At 45.4% G+C, this 23,134-nt stretch overlaps 1 protein-coding gene across 1 annotated transcript in view; it reads left to right on the forward strand.

Moving 5' to 3' along the window:
- Positions 1 to 17,130: 17,130 nt before the first annotated feature.
- LOC141101990 (stimulated by retinoic acid gene 6 protein-like) overlaps positions 17,131 to 23,134 on the forward strand; it is a 132,056-nt gene continuing 126,052 nt past the window's right edge. Inside the window, exon 1 of the mRNA XM_073591235.1 lies at positions 17,131 to 17,328. Within this exon, the coding sequence (XP_073447336.1) occupies positions 17,309 to 17,328 (20 nt within the window). The 5' untranslated portion in view covers positions 17,131 to 17,308. The remainder of the gene's footprint in view (positions 17,329 to 23,134) is intronic.

Below are 23,134 nucleotides of genomic sequence, written 5' to 3' on the forward strand. Positions count from 1 at the left end.
TCCGCTGGGGACATCTGATGCAAGGAGGGGCACCGCTGGGGACATCGGATGTAAGGGGGTGCTCCGCTGGGGACATCTGATGTAAGGGGGGACTCCGCTGGGGACATCTGATGTAAGGTGGAGCAACACTGGGGACATCTGATGTGAAGGGGTGCTCCGCTGGGGACATCTGATGTAAGGAGGGGCACCGCTGGTGACACCTGATGTAAGGGGGGCTCCGCTGGGGACACCTGATGTAAGGGGGGCTCCGCTGGGGACATCAGATGTAAGGAAGGGCACCGCCGGGGACATCTTATGTAAGGGGGGCTCTGCTGGAGATACCTGATGTAAGGAGGGGCACCGCTGGGGACATCTGATGTAAGGGGGGGCTTTGCTGGGGACACCTGATGTAAGGGGGGGCACCGCTGAAGACATCTGATGTAAGGAGGGGCACCGTTGGGGACATCTGATGTAAGGCGGGCTCCGCTGAGGACATCTGATGCAAGGAGGGGCACCGCTGGGGACATCGGATGTATGGGGGTGCTCCGCTGGGGACATCTGATGTAAGGCGGGGCTCCGCTGTGGACATCTGATGTATAGGGGGGCTCCGCTGGGGCACCTGATGTAAGGGGGGCACCGCTGGGGATATTTGATGTAAGTGGGGCTCCGCTGGGGCACCTGATATAAGGAGGGGAACCGCTGGGGATATTTGATCTAAGGGGGGCTCCGCTGGTGACACCTAATGTAAGGAGGGGCACCGCTGGGGACATCTGTTGTAAGGAGGGGCACCGCTGGGGACATCTGATGTAAGGGGGGCTCCGCTAGGGACACCTGATTTAAGGAGGGGCACCGCTGGGGACATCTGATGTAAGGGGGGGCTCCGCTGGGGAGACCTGATGTAAGGAGGGGCTCCACTGTGGACATCTGATGTAAGGAGGGGCTCCGCTGGGGACATCTGATGTAAGGAGGGGCTCCGCTAGGGACATCTGATGTAAGGAGGGGCTCCGCTGGGGACACCTGATGTAAGGAGGGCCAACACTGGGGAAATCTGATGTAAGGGGGCTCCGCTGGGGACACCTGATGTAAGGAGGGGCACAGCTGGGGACATCTAATGCAAGGGGGGCTCTGCTGGGGATACCTGATGTAAGGAGGGGCACCACTGGGGACATGTGATTTAAGGGGAGCTCCGCTGGGGACATCTGATGTAAGGATGGGCTCTGCTGGGGACATCTGATTTAAGGGGGGCTCCGCTGGGGACATCTGATGTAAGGAGGGGCACCGCTGGGGACATCTGATGTAAGTAGAGGCAGCGCTGGCGACATCTGATGTAAGGGGGGCTCCGCTGGGGACATTTGACGTTAGGAGGGGCACCGCTGATGTAAGGAGGGGCTCCGCTACTGACATCTGATGTAAGGGGGGCTCCGCTGAGGACATCTGATGTAAGGGGGGCTCCGCTGGGGACATCTGATGTAAGGAAGAGCACCACTGGGAACACCTGATGTAAGGGGGGACTGCTGGGGACATCTGATGTAAGGAGGGGCTCTGCTGGGGACATCTGATGTAAGGAGTGGCACCGCTGGGGACACCTGATGTAAGGAGGGGCACCGCTGGGGACATCTGTTGTAAGGAGGGGCACCGCTGGGGACATCTGATGTAAGGGGGGCTCCACTGGGGACATCTGAGTTAAGGAAGGCTCCACTGGGGACATCTGATGTAAGGGGGCTCCGCTGGGGACACCTGATGTAATTAGGGACTCTGCTGGGGGCACCTGATGTAAGGACAGACTCTGCTGGGGACACCTGATGCAAGGACGGACTCTGCTGGGGGCACCTAATGGCATCTGGTGACAGGCGACGTTGAAGGTGACACGCTCATGGGTCAAACTGATTCTGGATCATGGTGAGTTGAATGATTTAATTCTATATTACAATGTAATAATAGTAATAATGCGCTTCAATCATCCTGACACCACAACAACCATGGTGCTGGGATGATTGAAGTCCTAACACCAGGTGTTTGGAGTATCTTTATCTGCTGATTTTTTAAACTCTGGAATACACATTTCTGTTGTGGTTTAGGATCTGGGCCTTGCTGTCTCTCCATCCCTCTTTCCTTCCTTCTCTCTCCTTCTCTCCTTGTTTCCTTCCTTCTCTCTCCTTCCCTCCTTCTTTTCTTTTTTCTCTCTCCCTCCCTCCCTCTTTTCCCCTTTCTTTCTCCATCTCTCATTCATCTTAGACTCTAACCACACCCCCATTTAAACCACGCCCATATAAGCCACACCCACTATTTCACGGAAACTACGCCCATGTTTTGTCGCAGCACGCCACATTTTTCTTTTTTGTTATGTCATGCCTACAAATGCATGCCCGCCCCCTAATTATAATAAGACTCCGCCTACAGCCAAAAAGTGTCCCTATAATTTTTTTTACAATGTTGGCAACTATGCAAAAAGCTCCCCTAAATTTAGCCATCTTTGGACACATTGAATTTTGTTAATAATGAATTACTTATGCTATAATGGGTATTAAGATGTCATAGGTTTTTTTTTAAGATGGTGTAGTAGCTATTTTGATGTTATAAATAGTATGCAATGTCAGTCACTTTATGAGGTGACAGCTTTATCATATATTATAAAATCACAGTTATTATTGCACTGTTCCTGTCAATATTATGATGTCATGTCAAGTTTTGTTATTTCAGAAATTGTACTTGTAGTCTCTGTCAGAAGCACACTTTGGACTACAGCTGCACAGACCAGACTTTCACTAACAGTGTCACAAATGCTTGAGCATTTCCAGGACTGTATGCAGCCACAGAGAGAGAAGAAGAAAGCCCCACCCACCACCTGGGAAAGGACCAAGGCTGCGCAGCCTGGAAAAGAACCAGGCCTGGTGGGAGAAGCAAGGACTTGTGGGCAATATAGTCCCCTGGGAGACTGTATTTAGTGCTGCAGAGTGTTTTGAAACTACAGATCCCAGCACTACCAGAGCACTGGAGAGGAGGAAAAGGAAGGACACTTCCTGGTCTCGGGTCTGTCATTGGGAGGACATTGTAGAGCACATGCTATGCTGCTGACAGGAGGATGTTCTGCAGGGTCCGGGATGCAGAGAGGCAGAGTTACTGGTCTGTGGAAAATGCCACTGTCCCATCTGGCGTCACCACCTGGTCAAGGGGAGGCGTCATAGCAGCTGGCATCGCTGAGCCCCAGACAGAGAGCAGGAGTCATCATTCTTTGTGTTGGAGAGAGGTCACTGGCCATACCCTCTGCACACTATTGCACACCAAACATTGGTAGCTCCTTTGAGGGTAAGCTCTACATGCTCTAATGTCACTATCAGTATTACGATGCCAAAGTATTTATTGTGGTAAGCCACAAAAATCAACCACTTTTGAAGTTAATTTCTTCATGGTGAATACAGGATAAAAATCATATAGACGCTCAGTGGCGTACTAAGCATATCTTCCACTTTGGGCAAATCGTTTTTTAACACCCCCGCCCTAAAGAAATGAATCACAGTAATGAAGCACCACGCTGAATGCTGGATGTGGCCAGATTGGGAATGACCCAAAGGGGCACAGTTATATAAGACTTGATCCTACTTGCTTTATACACAGCACACATATGCAATAGTCCTTTTAGGGGCAGATGTGCTTTGATTGCTGACACAAACCTAGGCCTAATCAAATAAAAAAATTAAACTATTCCATTATTATGCTTTTCTTTACACAGCTTACCTTTAGGAGCAAATAATGTACTTAGAGTGCAGTGTATAGAAAGCAGTGGTCAGAGGAATAGAATGTATAACATAGTGTTGATAGTATAGGGCTCAGGAGTGTGTAATGCAAAGAATGCAGGAGTCAGGAGTGCATATCACACAGAGCACAGGGGTCAGGAGTAGGCAATGCAGAGAGAGACTGGGGTCAGGAGTGCATATCACAGGGTGTTCATGGCTCTGGAGTGTGTAACACAAAGTATAACGCAAAAAGAGCAGGGCTAAGGAGTGTGTAACACAGAGAGTGCAGGGCCAATTATTGTGTAATGCACAGGGCTCAGAAGAATGTAGCACAGAGAGTGCAGGGTTTAGTATTATTTAACAAAGAGAGTACAGGACCCAGGAGTATGTGACACAGAGAGTGCAAGGTACAGAATACAACCCAAAATGACCCTATCTTCCCAATGTAAATCCACTCCCCCATCCAAGTCCATATCCCATAAAGTATAGATCTCCCACAGCAGCCCCATCTCCACCCCCCGTTTTCCCTCCACAGCCTTAAATTTCCTCTTAGTACAAAACAGTACAGACCCCTCTCCCACCACTATATGGAACCCTCCCTCAATACAGACACACTTTATTACAGACTCTCTCCTAGCTCACCCTTGCAATACAGACTCCCTCCCTCAATGCAGACCACCCTCTCAGTCCAGAGCCCATCCTAGCCCACCCTCACATTAAAAATCCCCTTCCCTTAGTACAATCTGCCCCTCCCTCAGTACAGCCCCTCCTCCCTCATTACAGACCTCTCTTAGCCTACCCTTGCAATACAGACCCCCCTCCCTCAGTAAAGCCCTTCCCTCATTACAGACCCCTCTTAGCCCACCCGCTAAGATAGGCAATTAAGGATAATGGTCATCACTGAACCCAATTACCAATGTGATCCCAAAACACAAATACTTAAAAACATCAACTGCTGGGAATATTCCCTGACTCATAACTTAAATTCACAAGGTTTTCTTACATGAAACATTAATTTTGGCTAGGAAAATCATAGCCAGACAATGGATGAGACAGTTACCTCCCCGCTTTAATGATTGGATGATAGAAATAAACAATACATTACCGTATAAAAAATTCCTGTATATTAACAGAGGATGCCCATCCAAATACAACAAAATTTGGGACCGTTGGTTACAAGCTGTGGAAACTTGTGTATGAATAGTGCCTTAATCTTCTTAGAAATGTTATAGAACAGCTTATGTTTAAGTATCACCTCCACTGATACATGGGAATCGACAACTTTTTCTTAACAGGAGCTTTTAATCTAATGTTGTGTTTAGAGTCTGTTCTGTATCCCAGATGTATCCTTGTATTTTACATGTATTTCTTGAAAACGCAATGTTATATTGAATATGTATATTGTTTAATAAAAACCTTTTTTGGAAAAAAAAAATCAACACTACAGTATATACAGACAATATTGCAATATTGCATATGAGCAAAGAGAAAATATGAGACACATAGCAAAATTAGATATGGGGATCGATATTCCACCTGAAGTTAAGACATAGAAGCATTCTGGTATTAAATTTAAAGATCTAAATAGCTTTACACTGAAGTGAGCAATGGCCTAAATCTCCCCCATATACAGAACCATCAATATGTTCAATAGCGTAGAAAGAAAACAAATCCATATTACCTCTATGCATGTTTCAAAAATGTTTAGATTTTCAAGACATGGTGAGGCACTGATCTGAACAATAATGCAGGCACTGTTTCATCTCTAAATACATGCTGAGCTGAACAAGTGAATTTTTTTGTTTAATAAGTTTTTATTGAAGACAGGATGATTGGTACAATACGTTTTTCAACAGTAGTACATGCATAAAATGTAATCATGTAATAATGATAAACCTGTAAGCGACTTATCAATGTGTTAACACACTCTATGACATACTATTTGTTCATTTCTGTTGTAATAAAGCTTTTCGAGAGCACCAAATCCTGTCGTGAACTTTATTGTCTAGTATGCAAAAAGAACCGGGACAAAGAAAAGTAGAGATAAAGTAGGGGAAGGAGGGAAGAGATTGGGTGGAGTGAGGGTAGGGGTAGGGAGGGTGGAGTGTCTGCAGCTGAACATGTGAATTGTACTGTTTGCTGCTGTTTTCTGCATCATGCTGCAGTGGAAAAGTGGATGATTTCTAGATGAAGACACATTAGAAGAGCGGCTGAATAGATAAACAGTATTTGGACAAGCTGGTTATTCAGCTGAAGATTCCATAGATGCCTGTAGTGTGTATGTTATTCTTGCCAGATACAACGGCCATATCTCTAATATAATTATGTTGAATAGTTGCCAAACAGCTAATTGGCATGTGAATTTACTACGTATTCAACTGAGAGTTGTTTTTGTGTCTGTGCTGAATAAGCTGCATGAGCTAATGATATGTGAGTACACCGTCTGTCTCATTGCAAGTATAGATGAGCTTGGGGGTCCTCTATACGCATCTCTAACCCAGACTGCATACTCCGGCCTGCAGCTCACTGAAGTACAAAAAAACGGGAGTACAGAGTTTGAGTTAGAGATGAGTTCAGATTTCAAAGGTCATTTGAGCACATCTCTAATTGCAAGCTGCATTTGTGTCTGTGCTGCATTAGCCATCAGATGAACAAGCTTCCACATGTGCTGTATTAATACTGTTACTACTACCGTGTTTCCCCAAAATAAGACTGGATCTTATATTCATTTTGGCTAGAAAATACACATTAGGGCTTATTTTCAGGGGATGTCTTATTTTTTTAAGGTATGTACAAAAAAAGTTCCTGTGTCCCCTGTCTTCTATCCCCCTGTCAGCTCAGGAGTCAGCATTAAGACATTCTGTAATCCCAAAACCTTGGTTAAAGTCCTTGTAAAATTATGTAATCTGTTCTGTAAAAAGATTATATAATGTGCAGTGTGTCTCCTTTAATGTGGAAAATACCTTATTTACAGCACCGCTGGGCACTCACGTGACCCGCCAGAGCTCTTTTTCCCCGCTCTGAATACTGCAGAGGAAGGCCGAGATCCCCGCTGGTGTCAGCCCGTTCGGAGCACTGCAGATGGAGGGGCCGCTGACCTCAGCCGGCAGGGGAGGAGAAGATCTCCAGCGGGTCACTAGGGTTGCCACATCATCCCTTTAATCCAGGACACACATTAATTACACAGGTTCTGTGGCTGATTAAGGTGGTAATTAAACTCACTTGGTGCGTTATCTGCATTAAATCAGCCCCAGAACCTGTGTAATTAATATATGCCCTGGATTAAGGGGATGATGTGGCAACTCTACGGGTCACGTGAGCGCTGTAAACAGGGCCAGATTTCCCACAAGGCCACCGAGGCCAGGCCTCGGGCGGCAGTGGTGCAGGGGTGGCGCCATTTTGCAGAAGACCAGAACACCTTGTAGCTGCCAATAGAAATTGAGCTGCGGTGCTGCCCACCCCCAGCTCCACTGCTGGTCTGACAGTCTGTGCCATGTTGTGGGAAAGGCCGCGGGGCGGAGGGTGGGCAGCCTCCCATCCGGCTCAATTTCTATTGGCAGCCACCCGGCTGGCTCTGCCTATTGTTCCACGCTGCCTGTTAGAGAGTCTCCGCTGCTGGGGGAGGGGGACTTCTCCACTGGGGACACCAGATGTAAGGGGGGCTTCTCCACTGGGGACACCTGATGTAAGGGGGGGCTTCTCCACTGGGGACCCTGGATGTAGGAGGGGGCTTCTCCACTGGGGACACCTGATGTAAGGGGGGGCTTCGCCACTGGGGACACCGGATGTAAGGGGGGGCTTCTCCATTGGGGACACCGGATGTAAGGGGGCCTTCTCCATTGGGGACACCTGATGGGGGCTTCTCCACTGGGGATACCTGATGGGGGCTTCTCCACTGGGGACACGTGATGTAAGGGGGGGCTTCTCCACTGGGGACACTGAAAGTAAGGGGGGGCTTTTCCACTGGGGACACCGGATGTAAGGGGGGGCTTCTCCACTGGGGACACCTGATGGGGGCTTCTCCACTCAGGACACCTGATGTAAGGGGGGGCTTCTCCACTGGGGACACCAGATGTAAGGGGGGCTTCTCCACTGGGGACACCTGATGTAAGGGGGGGCTTCTCCACTGGGGACACAGGATGTAAGGGGGGCTTCTCCACTGGGGACACCTGATGTAAGGGGGGCTTCTCCATTGGGGACACCTGATGTAAGGGGGGCTTCTCCACTGGGGACACCTGATGTAAGGGGGGGCTTCTCCACTGGGGACACCAGATGTAAGGGGGGCTTCTCCACTGGGGACACCGGATGTAAGGGGGGCTTCTCCACTGGGGATACCTGATGGGGGCTTCTCCACTGGGGACACCTGATGTAAGGGGGGCTTCTCCACTGGGGACACCGGATGTAAGAGGGGGCTTCTCCACTGGGGACACCGGATGTAAGGGGGGCTTCTTCTCTTGGGACATCTGATGTAAGGAGGACTTCTCCACTGGGGACACCTGATGGGGGCTTCTCCACTGGGGACACCTGATGTAAGGGGGGGCTTCTCCATTGGGTACCCTTGATGGGGGCTTCTCCACTGGGGACACCTGATGTAAGGGGGGCTTCTCCACTGGGGACACCTGATGTAAGGGGGGCTTCTCCACTGGGGACACCTGATGTAAGGGGGGCTCTGCTGCTGGGGACACCAGATGTAAGGGGGGCTCCGCTGCCAGGGACACAGATCTGTAAGGAGGGCCTCTGCTTCTGGGGGCACCTGATGTAAGGATGCACTCTGCTGGGGCACCTGATGGCATCTGGTGGCAGGTGAGGTGGCAGGTGACACGCTGAGGGGTCCCACTGATTCTGGATTATGGTGAGTTGAATGATTTCATTCTATATTACAATGTAATGATAGTAATAATGCGCTTCAATCATCCTGACACCATAACAACCATGGTGCTGGGATGATTGAAGAGCTAACCCCAGGTGTTTGGAGTATCTTTATTTGTTGATTTGTTAAACTCTGGAATACACATATTTCTATTGTGGTGTAGGATCTGGGCCTGATGTCCCTCCATACCTCTTTCGTTCCGTCTCTCTCCTTCCCTCCTTCTTTCCTTCTTTCTCTCTCCCTCCCTCTTTTCCCCTTTCTTTCTCCACCTCTCATTCATCTCAGACTCTAACCACACCCCCATTAGAACCACGCCCATATAAGCCACGCCCACTGTTTTACGTAAACCACGCCCTGAATGGTGGTGTGTGTGTGGGGGGGGGTGGGCGGCATTGAAGGACCCAGCCTTGGTACGGCAAAGGGAGTAAATCCGGCCCTGGCTGTAACTAAGGTATTTTCCACAATGAAGTTTCACAAGGAGACACACTGCACATTTTATAATCTTTTTACAGAACGGATTACATGTTTTTACAAGGACTTTAACTAGGGATTATTTTCAGGGTAGGGCTTATATTGCAGCCATATCCCCAAAATTTATGCTAGGTCTTATTTTCAGGGTAGGGCTTATTTTCAGGGAAACACTGTAATAATAATAAAATTAATACTTATTTTATATAGTGCCTTCAAAGGTACCTTTTCAAAGCGTTTTACAAAAAAAAAAAAAACAAATGATACAAAGGAAAAGGATATACTGTATTAATAATATTGGGCAAGTACAGTAAATTCAGTAAAATTGAATATGTGAATGTAGAAAGAATGTAGAAAGTATTATTATACCCAAAGAATCACCGGTGACAATAAATATCTGAATGGTGACTTTATCCCTCCACCGCTCTTAGATGGCCCCTCACCTCAGATATTCGACCTGAAACAGGTCACACCGCTTATAGGATTGAATGGATAAATCTGTAAGATACTCCTTCACTTCCTTCAGCTCACAATGCAGTCATTAGATGTGGTGGCTGCATTCATTTTTATTTCTTCATTACTTCATTTTCAGGAAGTATAGAAAACACCTGCTGATCCTGCCAATAATGCAGTGTCTTTGTCACTTCCTGTGAGCTGAGTGCCTCGAAAAAATGTCTTCCGCTGAGAGCTCACGCATGGCATGTAATCATCTAATGACTGCATTGTGAGCTGAAGGAAGTGAAGGAGTATCTTACAGATTTATCCATTCAATCCTATAAGCGGTGTGACCTGTTTCAGGTCGAATATCTGAGGTGAGGGGCCATCTAAGAGCGGTGGAGGGATAAAGTCACCATTCAGATATTTATTGTCACCGGTGGTTCCTGCTCTTCTATACTGCTACCACACTACAATTTTATTAGTTGTCTATGAACTTTATTTGCGCAGCACTTTCTATTTATATACATGTCTTTGAGGTATTTTTTGAGTTGACCTTAGTGCCTGCTTGCATTTATATTGTTATATTAGTCAGCGCTGAATTTTATCACATTATCTATACCCAAAGAATAGCTGATGCTTGAAACAGACTTCCAGTAGAGGTAGTGACCAAGTCAAAAGTTGGTGGATTCAAACATGCTTGTGGAAAGCAAAGATCTACACTCAGACAAAAAGTTAAAAAATACAGTGGGGAAAGTATTCAGACCCCCTTAAATTTTTCACTCTTTGTTATATTGTTCATCATTCATTCATTCATTTAAGTTCATTTTTTTCCTCATTAATGTACACACAGCACCCCATATTGACAGAAAAACACATAATTGTTGACATTTTTGCAGATTTCTTAAAAAAGAAAAACTGAAATATCACATGGTCCTAAGTATTCAGACCCTTTGCTGTGACACTCATATATTTAACTCAGGTGCTGTCCATTTTTTCTGATCATCCTTGAGATGGTTCTACACCTTCATTTGAGTCCAGCTGTGTTTGATTATACTAACTGGACTTGATTAGGAAACCTGTCTATATAAGACCTTTCCGCTCACAGTGCATGTCAGAGCAAATGAGAATCATGAGGTCAAAGGAACTGCCTGAAGAGCTCAGAGACAGAATTGTGGCAAGGCACAGATCTGGCCAAGGTTACAAAAAAATTCTTCTGCACTTTAGGTTCCTAAGAGCACAGTGGGCTCCATAATCCTTAAATGGAAGACGCTTTGGACGACCAGAACCCTTCCTAGAGCTGGTCGTCTGGCCAAACTGAGCTATCGGGGGAGAAGAGCTTGGTGAGAGAGGTAAAGAAGAACCAAAGATCCCTGTGGCTGAGCTCCAAAGATGCAGTCGGGAGATGGGAGAAAGTTGTAGAATATCAACCATCACTGCAGCCCTCCACCAGTTGGGCCTCTCCTCAGTGCAAGACACATGAAAGCCCGCATGGAGTTTGCTAAAAAACACCTGAAGGACTTCAAGATGGTGAGAAATAAGATTCTCTGGTCTGATGAGACCAAGATAGAACTTTTTTGGCCTTAATTCTAAGCGGTATGTGTGGAGAAAACCAGGCACTACTCATCACCTGTCCAATACAGTCCCAACAGTGAAGCATGGTGGTAGCAGCATCATGCTGTGGGGGTGTTTTTCAGCTGCAGGGACAGGACGACTGGTTGCAATCGAGGGAAAAATGAATTCGGCCAAGCACAGGGATATCCTGGACGAAAACCTTCTCCAGATTGCTCAGGACCTCAGACTGGGCCGAAGGTTTACCTTCCAACAAAACTATGACCCTAAGCACACAGCTAAAATAACGAAGGAGTGGCTTCACAACAACTCCGTGACTGTTCTTGAATGGCCCAGCCAGAGCCCTGACTTAAATCCAATTGAGCATCTCTGGAGAGACCTAAAAATGGCTGTCCACCAACGTTTACCATCCAACCTGACAGAACTGGAGAGGATCTGTAAGGAGGAATGGCAGAGGATTCCCAAATCCAGGTGTGAAAAACTTGTTGCATCTTTCCCAAAAAGACTCATGGCTGTATTAGATCAAAAGGGTGTTTCTACTAAATACTGAGCAAAGGGTCTGAATAGCTAGGACCATGTGATATTTCAGTTTTTCTTTTCTTAATAAATCTGCAAAAATGTCAACAATTCTGTGTTTTTCTGTCAATATGGGGTGCTGTGTGTACATTAATGAGGAAAAAAAATGAACTTAAATGATTTTAGCAAATGGCTGCAATATAACAAAGAGTGAAACATTTAAGGGGGTCTGAATACTTTCTGTCCCCACTGTATATGTATTGCATTATTGTTTGAGTTTATAATAGCAGCTAGAAGTGCACAAACTAATTTTTCTTCTATTTTGAGCGCTAGGGTCAGAGTTTTCTATTACCTCTGATATTCTTTTTAACAATTTTAGCAAATGGCTGCAATATAACAAAGAGTGAAAAATTTAAGGGGGTCTCAATACTTTCCGTCCCCACTGTACTTGTCTGTCAGGGACAGTGCTTAGCATCAGGAAAAGGTTCCAGAGGAGTAGGTAAAGTGCAGGGACACACCATCCTTCCTGGAAATCTCCCCATTTGGGTACGGACCAGCCAGGCTGTATTCTGCTCCTTGAGACAGATGTTGTTGACTTCCCTGAGATTTCTATATACTAACACTTCACTGTTACATCCTGTGCGTGATCCCTATCAGGTTGCCAGGTCAGTTGTGTATTTCTGGACTTCTGTTCCAATATATTCCTGTTTCTGCACCTGGACTCTGGGTGTTTTTTGCTGGCCGCACCATGCTGCTCCTACCCACACCTGGTGGTGGTTGGCAGGATATGTCCACTTTTGCAGTGGGTGAGGACAGAGGAGCAGAACACATCATGGCATCATTAGGAGCAGCCTTGGCCCTAGTGCCTAAGTTTAATGGGACCGATATCTCCATGGCAATGTGAAAGGAGAGACTTAAGAGTGCTTTGTGCCTGTCTCAGGTTCCCGCCTGGCTGATTGCAGAGCTGGCTATCAACTTCCTGGAGGATGACGCCTGCCGAGTGGTGATGGAGCTACCAGAAGAGGACTGGGCTAGCCTAAAACAATTTGTGACGTGCCTGGAGGGCCTGTTTGGAGAGAATGTGACCATTCCAGAGTTAAGGCGGAGGTTCTTTGTCCACAGGCAGCAAGAGGACAAAAGCCTCACCCACTTTGCAGTAGCATTTCAGAACCTATGGAAGCACCGAGAGAAGAAGGATGTAAGCAGCTGTGCCAATATAACCACCTCAGACTATCTACCGAGGGATCTGTTTGTTGTGGGGATGAAGGCCGGGTCAGTCAGGAGAGCTCTACAGGAGCGGATCAAGGCGTAAACCCACCATCTCATTCAGCGATATTGTTTTGGACATGGTTGCATGGGAACAGGAGAATGTGGAAGCAACTGTGGCAGTGACAAAAAAGCATGATTCGTTACACCTGAAGTAAGAGGCCTTGGCTTCATCGCCGCTGTCAGTCATACAGATGATTTTAAGGGAGCTCGTCCAGGACATGGCTTCCTTGATGCAAGAAATGTCCACATTCAAACAGGATTCGGCCCACCCCTCTAAGGGCGAGAATCCCTTGCAGAGGGACCTGGAGGAAGACCGGAAGTGTTGGCAGTGTGGCTGCTTTGACCATGTAGCCAGGAACTGTGGTCGGCCTGAATCTAAGAGAGTACCCGCAGGCCACCGTTAAACTAGTGGCTCCCGAGGCAGAGAGATGACCCCTTGGGCCGTTAGCACAAAGTCCCATCAGATCAGAGGCCATGGTTGTACCATGTCCAGTAGTGAACATCCTCGTCAATGGGCAAGAGGTCCCTTGCCTGATCAACACGGGATCTGAGGTCACTGTCATGGAATACGAGTTCTACACTCAGCAGTTTGGGACATGGGACTAGTTGGACCCCTTTTGGCTGTTCCTCAAGGCGGCCAATAACCTGCCCATTCTGGTTTGAGTATCGACCGGGGGGTCGGGAACAAAGATGCGGATGCTTTGTCAAGAAGGCCTCATTGCTCCAGAGACACCCCCCCCCCGAAGAATGGGCCCAGCTAAATCCCGAAGGGGTACAAGCTTTATGTCGAGGAGCAGGACATCAAGCTACAGGTGGATCCAGGGCCGAAGACATGGTGTTCCCAGAGGTTATTGCAACATCACCCAGGTCGGGGATGAAGGTCTGCCCAAACTTTCCAAGAAGGACTTGCGAAGAGACCAGTTAGACCAGTGTTTCTCAACTCCAGTCCTCAAGGCACCCCAACAGGTCATGTTTTCAGGCTTCCCATTATTTTTCACAGATGATTTGATCAGTTTCACTGCCTTAGTAATTACCACAGCTGTTTCATCTGAGGGAAATCCTGAAAACATGACCTGTTGGGGCGCCTTGAGGACTGGAGTTGAGAAACACTGAGTTAGACGACCCTCTTTGTAGCTTGGCATTGAAGGCTTTGGAGAGCCAACGCCCTGATTTGCTCCTCACTAACTCCCTGAAGGAAGCATGCCTGTTGCACAGAGAATGGGATCAGCTGCAGCTGCACCAGGGAGTGGTCTACTGAAGGGGCCCCTCTGATGACCCTAAAGAAAAATGGCAGTTATGTCTACAGGAAAAACATAGGGAGACAGTATTAACTGCCCTACATGACAACCATGACCACCTAGGGCCTGAGGACTTTTCACCTGGTGAGGGACCGGTTCTACTGGCCCTGCATGCTGCTGAAGTTGAGGGTTATTGCCACTCCTGCATCAGATGTATCCAAAATAAGACTTTGCCTCACAGAGCTGCCCCAATTGGCCATCTTCAGAGTCAGGGACCCATGGAGCTGGGGTGCATTGACTTTCTGTGCTTGAAGCCTGATCTGAGCGGGCAGGGAAACATCCTGGTGGTGACTGACCATTTCACTCGGTATGCCCAGGCATTTTCTACAAAGGATCAACAGGCATCCACGGTGGCCAAGATCTTAGTAGATAAGTTCTTTGTGCACTATGGACTGCCCCAACGAATCCACTCTGATCATGGGAGAGACTTTGAGAGAAGCCTCATCAAGAGACTTTTAGACCTGTTAGGCATTAAAAAGTCCAGAACCACCACCCCGTACCATCCTCAAGGAGATCCTCAGCCAGAGAGGTTCAACCGAACCCTCCTAGATATGCTTGGGACTTTGTCTTCAGAACAAAAGCAGCACTGCAGTAAGCATATAGCTGCTATCATGCATGCTTATAACAGCACCTCAAACAATGCCTCAGAATACTCTCCCTATCATCTGATGTTTGGACGAGAGGCCCGGCTGCCAGTAGACTTGGCCTTTGGCATGTCTTCAGAACATACCTCAGCAACCTCCCACAAAGGCTATGTGGACCGCTTATGGAAAAGTCTGAAGACCGCCTTTGACAAGGCCCAACCTGCCTCAGATGCCCGAGGACAGAGGAACAAAAGAAACTTTGACCTCAGGGTATGAGTGCAGGACTTGCAACCAGGTGACTGCTGGGTGTCCCTGGAAAGCACCACTGGAAGTCGCAGCCCTATGTTGTTTGAAAACAGCTGCCAGGATTCCCAGTGTATCAAATCCAGCCAGAAGGGAGCACAGGCCCACTGAAGACTTGGCACCGCAAACATCTGTTACCTCTGTCGGAAGCAGTTCATGTGCCACCACAGTCAGATTCACAATCCACACCCATAGCCTCTCAGAGATCCAGAACAGTGACTAGTTCTCAGTTGGTGCCTCTTGCTGAAGAGGAGGAGAATAGCGAGGATGAAGAGATGGGGATGGATTGGCTGTGGCCGTCCCAATGAACAGGGCCTGCCAGCCCCCCTTCTTCTCCTCCCAAAGTGACTGACACCAGGACACTCAGGCCAGAAGCTCCTGAGTTCGTGCCTCAGAGTCCACCTTTTGAATAGTTGGAAGACCCCCAATCTTCTATGCTGACAGCAGATTCCAAAGACTTTCTATCCCTCATTGAAGAGGAAGCTGAATCTGATGTGCAGGAAGAAGAAGATAAGGCTGTTGAGGAAGAAGAGACCAGTGTGCCTAAAATCTCAGAGCCTAAAGAACAGCGAGAGGTTTGACTCAGCTTAAAAGGTTTGGTCCTCTGCCTCTCTACTACCTGTTCACATAGGTATCAATAGTGTGAACTGAGGTTATGTTGTGTTTAACCACACTGTGTTTCCCTGAATCATTAACAGTAATGCTGCGTACACACGACCGGACGTTACGGCATACTTGGTTCGGCGGACCGGAGTCCGTCGGACAATTTGATCGTGTGTGGGCTCCAGCGGACTTTTTTTCCCCAAAAGTTCGACGGACCTAGAAATGAAACATGTTTCAAATCTTTTCAACGGACTAGAGTCCGGTCGAAAAGTCCGCTCGTCTGTATGCTAGTCCGACGGACAAAAACCAACACTGGGGCAGCTATTGGCTACTGGCTATGAACTTCCTTGTATTAGTCCGGTCGTACGTCATCACGTACGAATCCATCGGTCTTTGGTTGATCGTGTGTAGGCAAGTCCGTTCATTCAGAAAGTCCGTTGTAAAGTCCGTCGAAAAGTCCGCAGGACAAAGTCTGCCGTAGAGTCCGCTCGTGTGTAGGCGGCATAATTTGTCACTTAAATTAAGATTCTCATCTGACATACATGTTTATGCTATGTATTTCTATGTGTCATTTTTGTCTCAGTAAACATACCTTCTGGTTTACCACAGTTGTGTTTTTTCTCTACTGCTGTGTTCTGCACTAATACTCCAAATTAGGTGTGCCAGAGGGGTTGGGACTGTTTTTGGGGTTGAGAGGCAGAGTACGGAACCAAATATACTTAAGCGGCTTCTCCGGGGGTAGCGCTACATAACAATGCAGTTAGCAGGCTTGAACATGCATTGTAATATTTATGACTCCCCATAAGTTAATGTGTATTAGGGTGTGTACTGGTGTATTGAGACAACGGAAGTCTGAAGAGAAACGTATCTAATTGCTGCATATCTGATCTTTTTTTTTTAATACCTAGCACATTTTCTGCCAGATAGAGTTTAAAATCTCAATGGCTGCATAGAAGACAAGTCACTGAAATTGTACTCTGACCTTATTTACATGGACAACTGGGACAGCTGTTATTTTACCATATCCAACCACCCAGCTTCAAGTTAATATGGCCACCAGCCCTGTTAGAACACAATGACCCGGTGCAGCAAAAATTATATTGCTGGTCTCTTTTCAGTCAATGTGAATGGGTCATGCCACAACTGCCTTGCAACCGTGTGTAATGCACACTGTGGCAATGTGGTGCTGTGGACTTTAAAGGGTTAAAAAAGTGCCTCAGAGATGCCTGTCAAAAGTGGTTCAATGCAGATCACTATTCAGAGGGGCAGCAATGGTGGCTGCAAGTGTAAATGAGCCCCATATCCTAAAAACTGGAATTTACTTTGATGCAATTGTTACACATTCCCACACCATGTTCTTCTAAAGCTAATATCGACTGCACTGACAAAGAGGAAAAGAGTGGGGAAATTCTGATCTCATAGTCTGGTAAATATTTAACTGTATGTTTACTTTCACATTATGTGTCAACAAGAGCGGCAAAAAAAAAAAAGTTAATCCTTGTTGTTATTAACTTTCAGAGACACCGATACCTTGCTCCACTGTGCCACAGACTAGAATGAAAATGACCTCAGAATGACTATTTTCATCATTTTCAGCAAAGGGAAGTGAACATCTTCGGCCATTCCCCATGCATGGAACTGTCCTCCATTACAGCTCCGCATATATAACATAAAACGATGGACTTCAGTAATGAAAGGTAATTCTTTTCACACATGAATAACACTCCAATGTACTATATACCGTATAATCATTTATGCTCAGGTTTTTTTTTTTATAATTATATGTATTCATTGTATTTTATGCATTAATAATAATAATAATAATAAGCAGTAATGATAGACATATGAATTTGAAGTAGTAAACTACACCAAGTTTATTCACTAATTGCCTTTGGTAGAAATTATCAAATAAATGACAGCCTATAACAGGAAAAGTCATGATAGATTGTAAGCTCTAACGAGCAGGGCCCTCTGATTCCTCCTGTATTGAATTGTATTGTACTTGTACTGTCTGCCCTAATGTTGTAAAGAGCTGTGTAAACTGTTGGCGCTATATAAATCCTGTATAATAATAATAATAATAATGATAGGTAGAGCAATTAGTGTAGCCAGTAGTATAAAGTTCAAGCTTTCTGTACTTCTGTATTTCTAAGAGGAATAAAATGGGCAAAGCACCATGTTCATCATCATTTATTAATTCTGCATTTCATGAAAGTTCACATTGAAAGAGCCAATACAATGTTTATATTACGTTTAAAATAATATATGTAATATAAATTAACATTTACATTTTTTTCTGTTTCTTAATTTTTCAAGTAACCTTATCACCACAGAGTATATTTGTAGGTTTATGTACCTAAAAGGTCCACTTTCCTTTTTTTTGTCAAACATTTCATTGGAGTATTTATGGGGCTGTCAATTAGAAACCAGGAACTCCCAGGACATCTAGTTTCTCCGCTGATCCCCGCTGAGCCGGCAGATGACAGGTCCGTGTCCGCTCTGCACAGCCCACTGCTCTCTATGGGGTGGTCAGATGGAAACAGACTGCATGCCCGTTTCTATCCGATTGTCATCCGATCCGTCAGACAGATGCCGAATGTATCCCAATCCATCTATTTTAGCAGATCGGATCGGATGCCAGCGGGTTACAGCGTGCCCATGTCAGCTGACATGCTTCGCCCCATAGAGAAGAATGGGTGGTCCGATGGGGTCTGCCAGAAAAATGGTGGTTCTGGTGTGAAAGGGGCCTTTTTCAGAACTTCCTGGGCACTGCAGGTTCTAGGACACCTATCAGGTTCTATTGCTGTCTGTGTCCCTGTTAGGGATAATCACATTCTCTATTTGTCTTTTTGACCATTATCACTGAAAAAGTAAAAGAAAATCCCAAATGCGTTGCGTTGTCACCAGAACAGGAATATAGGAGAAATCTTTCAGTGGGGAGTGATTTGCTCTCACTCGTTGTAGCTGTGGTGGCTTTGGGACAGGAGATGGAGGGAAATCTCACCAATGGGGCACAGATGCTAAAAAAAACTGACAGGGGTTATAGCCCTCTATTATTCTATCCAAAATGGAAAAAAAGTTTTTTTAGTTGTACTTTTATGTTCAGTTTTCACTAGAATAAAGCTGAATGAGCTGGGAATTTGCTCTGGTTTTGTCTTACAGGTGTTGCCCTTCCATGTGTTCCTTGCTGTGAAGACCAGTCATAGATGAGGGCAGTTATAGATGGGGGCAGGGTTCATTTTGTTTGTTACTGGTGTAAATATTGATGAGGGGACACACTGTACACCTTTGCTGTCATTGTGCTATGTGCTGGGTGTCCAGTGTTCCCCTGTGCCTTTAACCACTTGCTGCCCGCCCACCGTCATATGACGGCGGGACGGTGCAGCTGTTATCCTGGGCCACCGTCATATGATGGCGCTGCCTTCCAGGATCCCCGCGTCACTCGGGTCCCAGCGCGCGTGCCTGGCGGCCGCGATGTCCGCCGGGCACCCGCGATTGCCTGGTAACCAAGCAGGACCAGATGGGAGGAGACCGATGGTGTGTTCCTTGTACAGAGGAACAATGATCGGTCTCCTCCCCTTGTGAATCCCCTCCCCCCACAGTTAGAATCACTCCTTAGGAACACATTTAACCCTACAGCGCCCCCTCCTGGTTAACCCCTTCATTGCCAGTCACATTTACACAGTAATCAATGCATTTTTATAGCACGGATCGCTGTATAAATGTGAATGGTCCCAAAAATGTGTCAAAATTGTCCGATGTGTCCGCCGCAATATCGCAGTCACGATAAAAATTGCAGATCGCCGCCATTACTAGTAAAAAAAAATAATAATAAAAATGCTATAAATCTATCCCCTTATTTTGTAGAAGCTATAACTTTTGCGCAAACCAATAAATATATGCTTAATGCGATATTTTTTACCAAAAATATGTAGAAGAATACGTATCGGCCTAAACTGAGGAAAACATTTGTTTAAAAAAATTGGATATTTATTATAGCAAAAAGTAAAAAAATTGTGTTTTTTTCAAACTTGTCACTCTTGTTTTGTTTATAGCGCAAGAAATAAAAACCGCAGGGGTGATCAAATACCACCAAAAGAAAGCTCTATTAGTGGGGAAAAAATGATAAAAATTTAATTTGGGTACAGTGTAGTATGACCGCGCAATTGTTATTCAAAGTGTGACAGCGCTAAAAGCTGAAAATTGGCTTGGGCAGGAAGGGGGTGAAAATGCCCTGTATGGAAGTGGTTAAGGAGGACTGGGCTACCTCCAGGCCCCACCTGCCCCCATCCATCCATTAGAATGCATGTGCTCCCACTGTTGGAGACTCTCATAAATTTACAAGGGTTAGGAGTGCAGGTAATACAGGGTGCCGTGAAGGGGCCCTGCAGCTTGCAAATGTGTGCTAACTAAACCCCTGTTTTAATGCATACTGTTTTTTTCGGTTGGTAAGAAGACTGGTTGGTGAGTTGAGCTGGGAATTTTCTCTGGTTTTGTCTTGCATGCATTGCCCTTCCATGTGCTCCTTGCTGTGAAGGCCAGTTATAGATGGGGGCAGGGGCCATTTTGTTTGTTACTGGTGTAAATATTGGTGAGGGGACACACTGGACACCTTTGCTCCCATTGTGCTTTGTGCTGGGTGTCCAGTGTGCCCCTGTGCCTTTAAGGAGGACTGGGCTACCTCCAGGCACACCTCCCCCTATCTATTCATTAGAATGCATATGCTCCCACTGTTGAAGACTCTAATAAACTTACAAGGGTTAGGACTGCAGGTAATACAGGGTGCCGTGAATGGGGCACTGCAGCTTACGCGTGTGTTTGAAAATGTGTGCTAACTAAATCCCTGTTTTAACGCATATTGTAAAACAGGTTAATTCGGTTGGTAAGCAGACTGGTTGGTGAGTTAGGGTGGGAATTTTCTCCGGTTTTGTCTTGAACCCTTAAACTGGAACTTTATTCATAACAACTTGATAAACAATAATGTTCTTTAGGAAGGAATTCAACCTTAATAATTATGCTACCAAAATTAGTGAGTGCTATAAATTGCCCAGAGCCCCTGAGCACCAGTAAATTTTTAGGCTGTCAGCAGATCAGCCTCTAGTGGCTCTGATATGTAGCACGGTGCCTGAAAATAGAGAGCAACTGAGCATGTGCAGAGCAGGGTGAGACAGTGCATTACCAGATTTTAAACAGTATAAGCACTTATTTTTACTGTTTTACATATACATCTACAAAAGGGGCCAGCCTAAGGTGATCTAGCAGGACTTCATTTTCTGACAAAAGTTCCACTTTAGGATATTTTGAACCAGTTACTACCTACTTCTTTAGTAAAACCAGCTAAGTTGATTAAAAAAAAAACAAGCTGAATTCTTTCCTAAATGTACAAAATATAACTGAATATAAACATTAAATAATTATACTGAAGATTGTTAATCCAGGGAATATCTGATTGCCTTAGCGGGCCAGGAACGAACTGGACCATGCTTCATAAGGGTTTTTTTGTTTTCCTCTTGATCAAGTGTGGGTATAGGATTCTGTATATGGAAATTGTCTATTTATTAGTTTTTTTTCTGTTGGTTGAACTCAATTGACTTCTGTTGTCTCTTTTCAATCTGACTATGTAACCTTATAAAGCAACCTCACTGAATCAGGCAACCTATAGAAAGCAATACACTACTGTGGCTGAGTTTATCCAAACAGCCACAGAAAGAGAGTAATTGTACTATCCCACTGAAAATGTTTGCTATAATTCTCTATATATTAGAAAATAACAAAAATATTATAGTATAGGTATAATAAACCACCCATAGCATTGGAAAAGGCAAGAAAAGGTTCTCCCAAAACTTATGTTTCAGAATTTGATAGATGCTAAAGAGTTAAACTACCTGACAATTTGTTGAATTCTAGATCTGTTTACCTGCTGCGGCCATTTTTATGGGTTAACACTCAGCCTGTCAATTTTTTTATTTATTTTTTCATTACATGGGCAATGCAGGAACTTTAAAAACTCCCAGGTAGATGCAAACAGGGTTGGGCATTGTGGTAGTGAGACCTCACTGTTAAAAGTATGTGAAAGATTTGGCGTAAAAGCCTCCACCAATACCAAAATCTCACTTTTGGTTTGGGTAGGCTAACTCTTTAGAGCTGAATTCCAGGTAAACAGCTAAATGCGCTCATCAAATACATATAAGAAAGATGGTTTACATATCAAAGTATTTATATTTCTGTTCATCCAGTCCTGAGTTTTAAAAATCTCTATCACACAGCCTAGCCCCGTCTGGAAGGACTAGAGACCTGATTATGCTCTGTTGCAGAGAGGTTATACAGTTGGCATAGAACAGTATCACCCCCCTTTAAAACGTCTAATTTTGTTGCTTTGCAGCCTGAAATGAAGACAGACACAGTCTTTGTTTTGTCCAGCTGTATTTACTCAATTTATAATGCAATTTATAATATCCAAGTGAAAAATATAACACCAACGTTAAATAAAAAAAAAAAGGGGCAGGAGGCGGAGCCTAGCAGAGCAGACATGCATTGTTAGAGCTCCACACCGCTGAGGAGAGAAGAGAAGGACAAAGCGGAGCCTGCAGGCTCAAAAGGTATCCATTTGAACATTTTTGCCCCAGGGAACAAACTGTGAAAGTTTGGGCAGGAAATATGGTACTGGGAGGAAACCGTGGCAGAAATAAAAATCACCTCACAAAGAGCTCACAGGCACTCACTGCAGCTGAAGCAGCTCCAGTCACCTCACAAGATACAGCATCGGGGCGCTCTCACAGACAGAAAATGTCACAGCAAGACTCTCCATTTGAGTCAGATACAGAACAAATCCTCTCACAAACTTCTCCACAAGCCTCCTCAGTATCCCCAGTAATATTATTACAATTTGAAAAGATGCTTCATAAGGCTTTAAAACAAACCTCAGACCAAATAACAAAAAGCCTAACCAAAGAAATAAGAGAGCTGGGAAACCGCACCGCAGCCTTAGAAATAAAAATGGATGAAATTGAAATTACAACCCAAGAAAATATAACAGAATTGGAACAATTAAAAAAAGAGAATTTAATACTTCAAACTAAGCTCGAAGATTACGAAAATAGAGTCAGACGTTCAAACTTGCGCATAAGGGGAATACCTGAAACTGTGACAGACCTGCAATCTACTATTACTGCTCTATTACAAGAACTAAAGCCAGATATCCCTATTGAACGTTTAGAACTGGACAGAGTACACAGAGCCCTCACAGCCAAAAAGAAAGATGGACCCCCACGTGATATAATCACAAAATTTCATTATTACAGAACGAAAGAACAAATACTAATTGCTGCAAGAGAGAAAAAGGAACTTAATTTTCAAGGACACAATTATCAAATTTTTGCTGACCTATCCCAACTTACTATTACTAAAAGACGATCCATGAAACCCCAACTAATGGAACTGCAACGCCACAACATTATGTATCAATGGGGCTTCCCCTTTTCAGTCAGATTTAACTACCAAGGT

Source organism: Aquarana catesbeiana, linkage group LG01 (genome assembly GCF_042186555.1).
Source record: "Aquarana catesbeiana isolate 2022-GZ linkage group LG01, ASM4218655v1, whole genome shotgun sequence".
In the NCBI taxonomy this organism is placed as follows: Eukaryota; Metazoa; Chordata; class Amphibia; order Anura; family Ranidae; genus Aquarana; species Aquarana catesbeiana.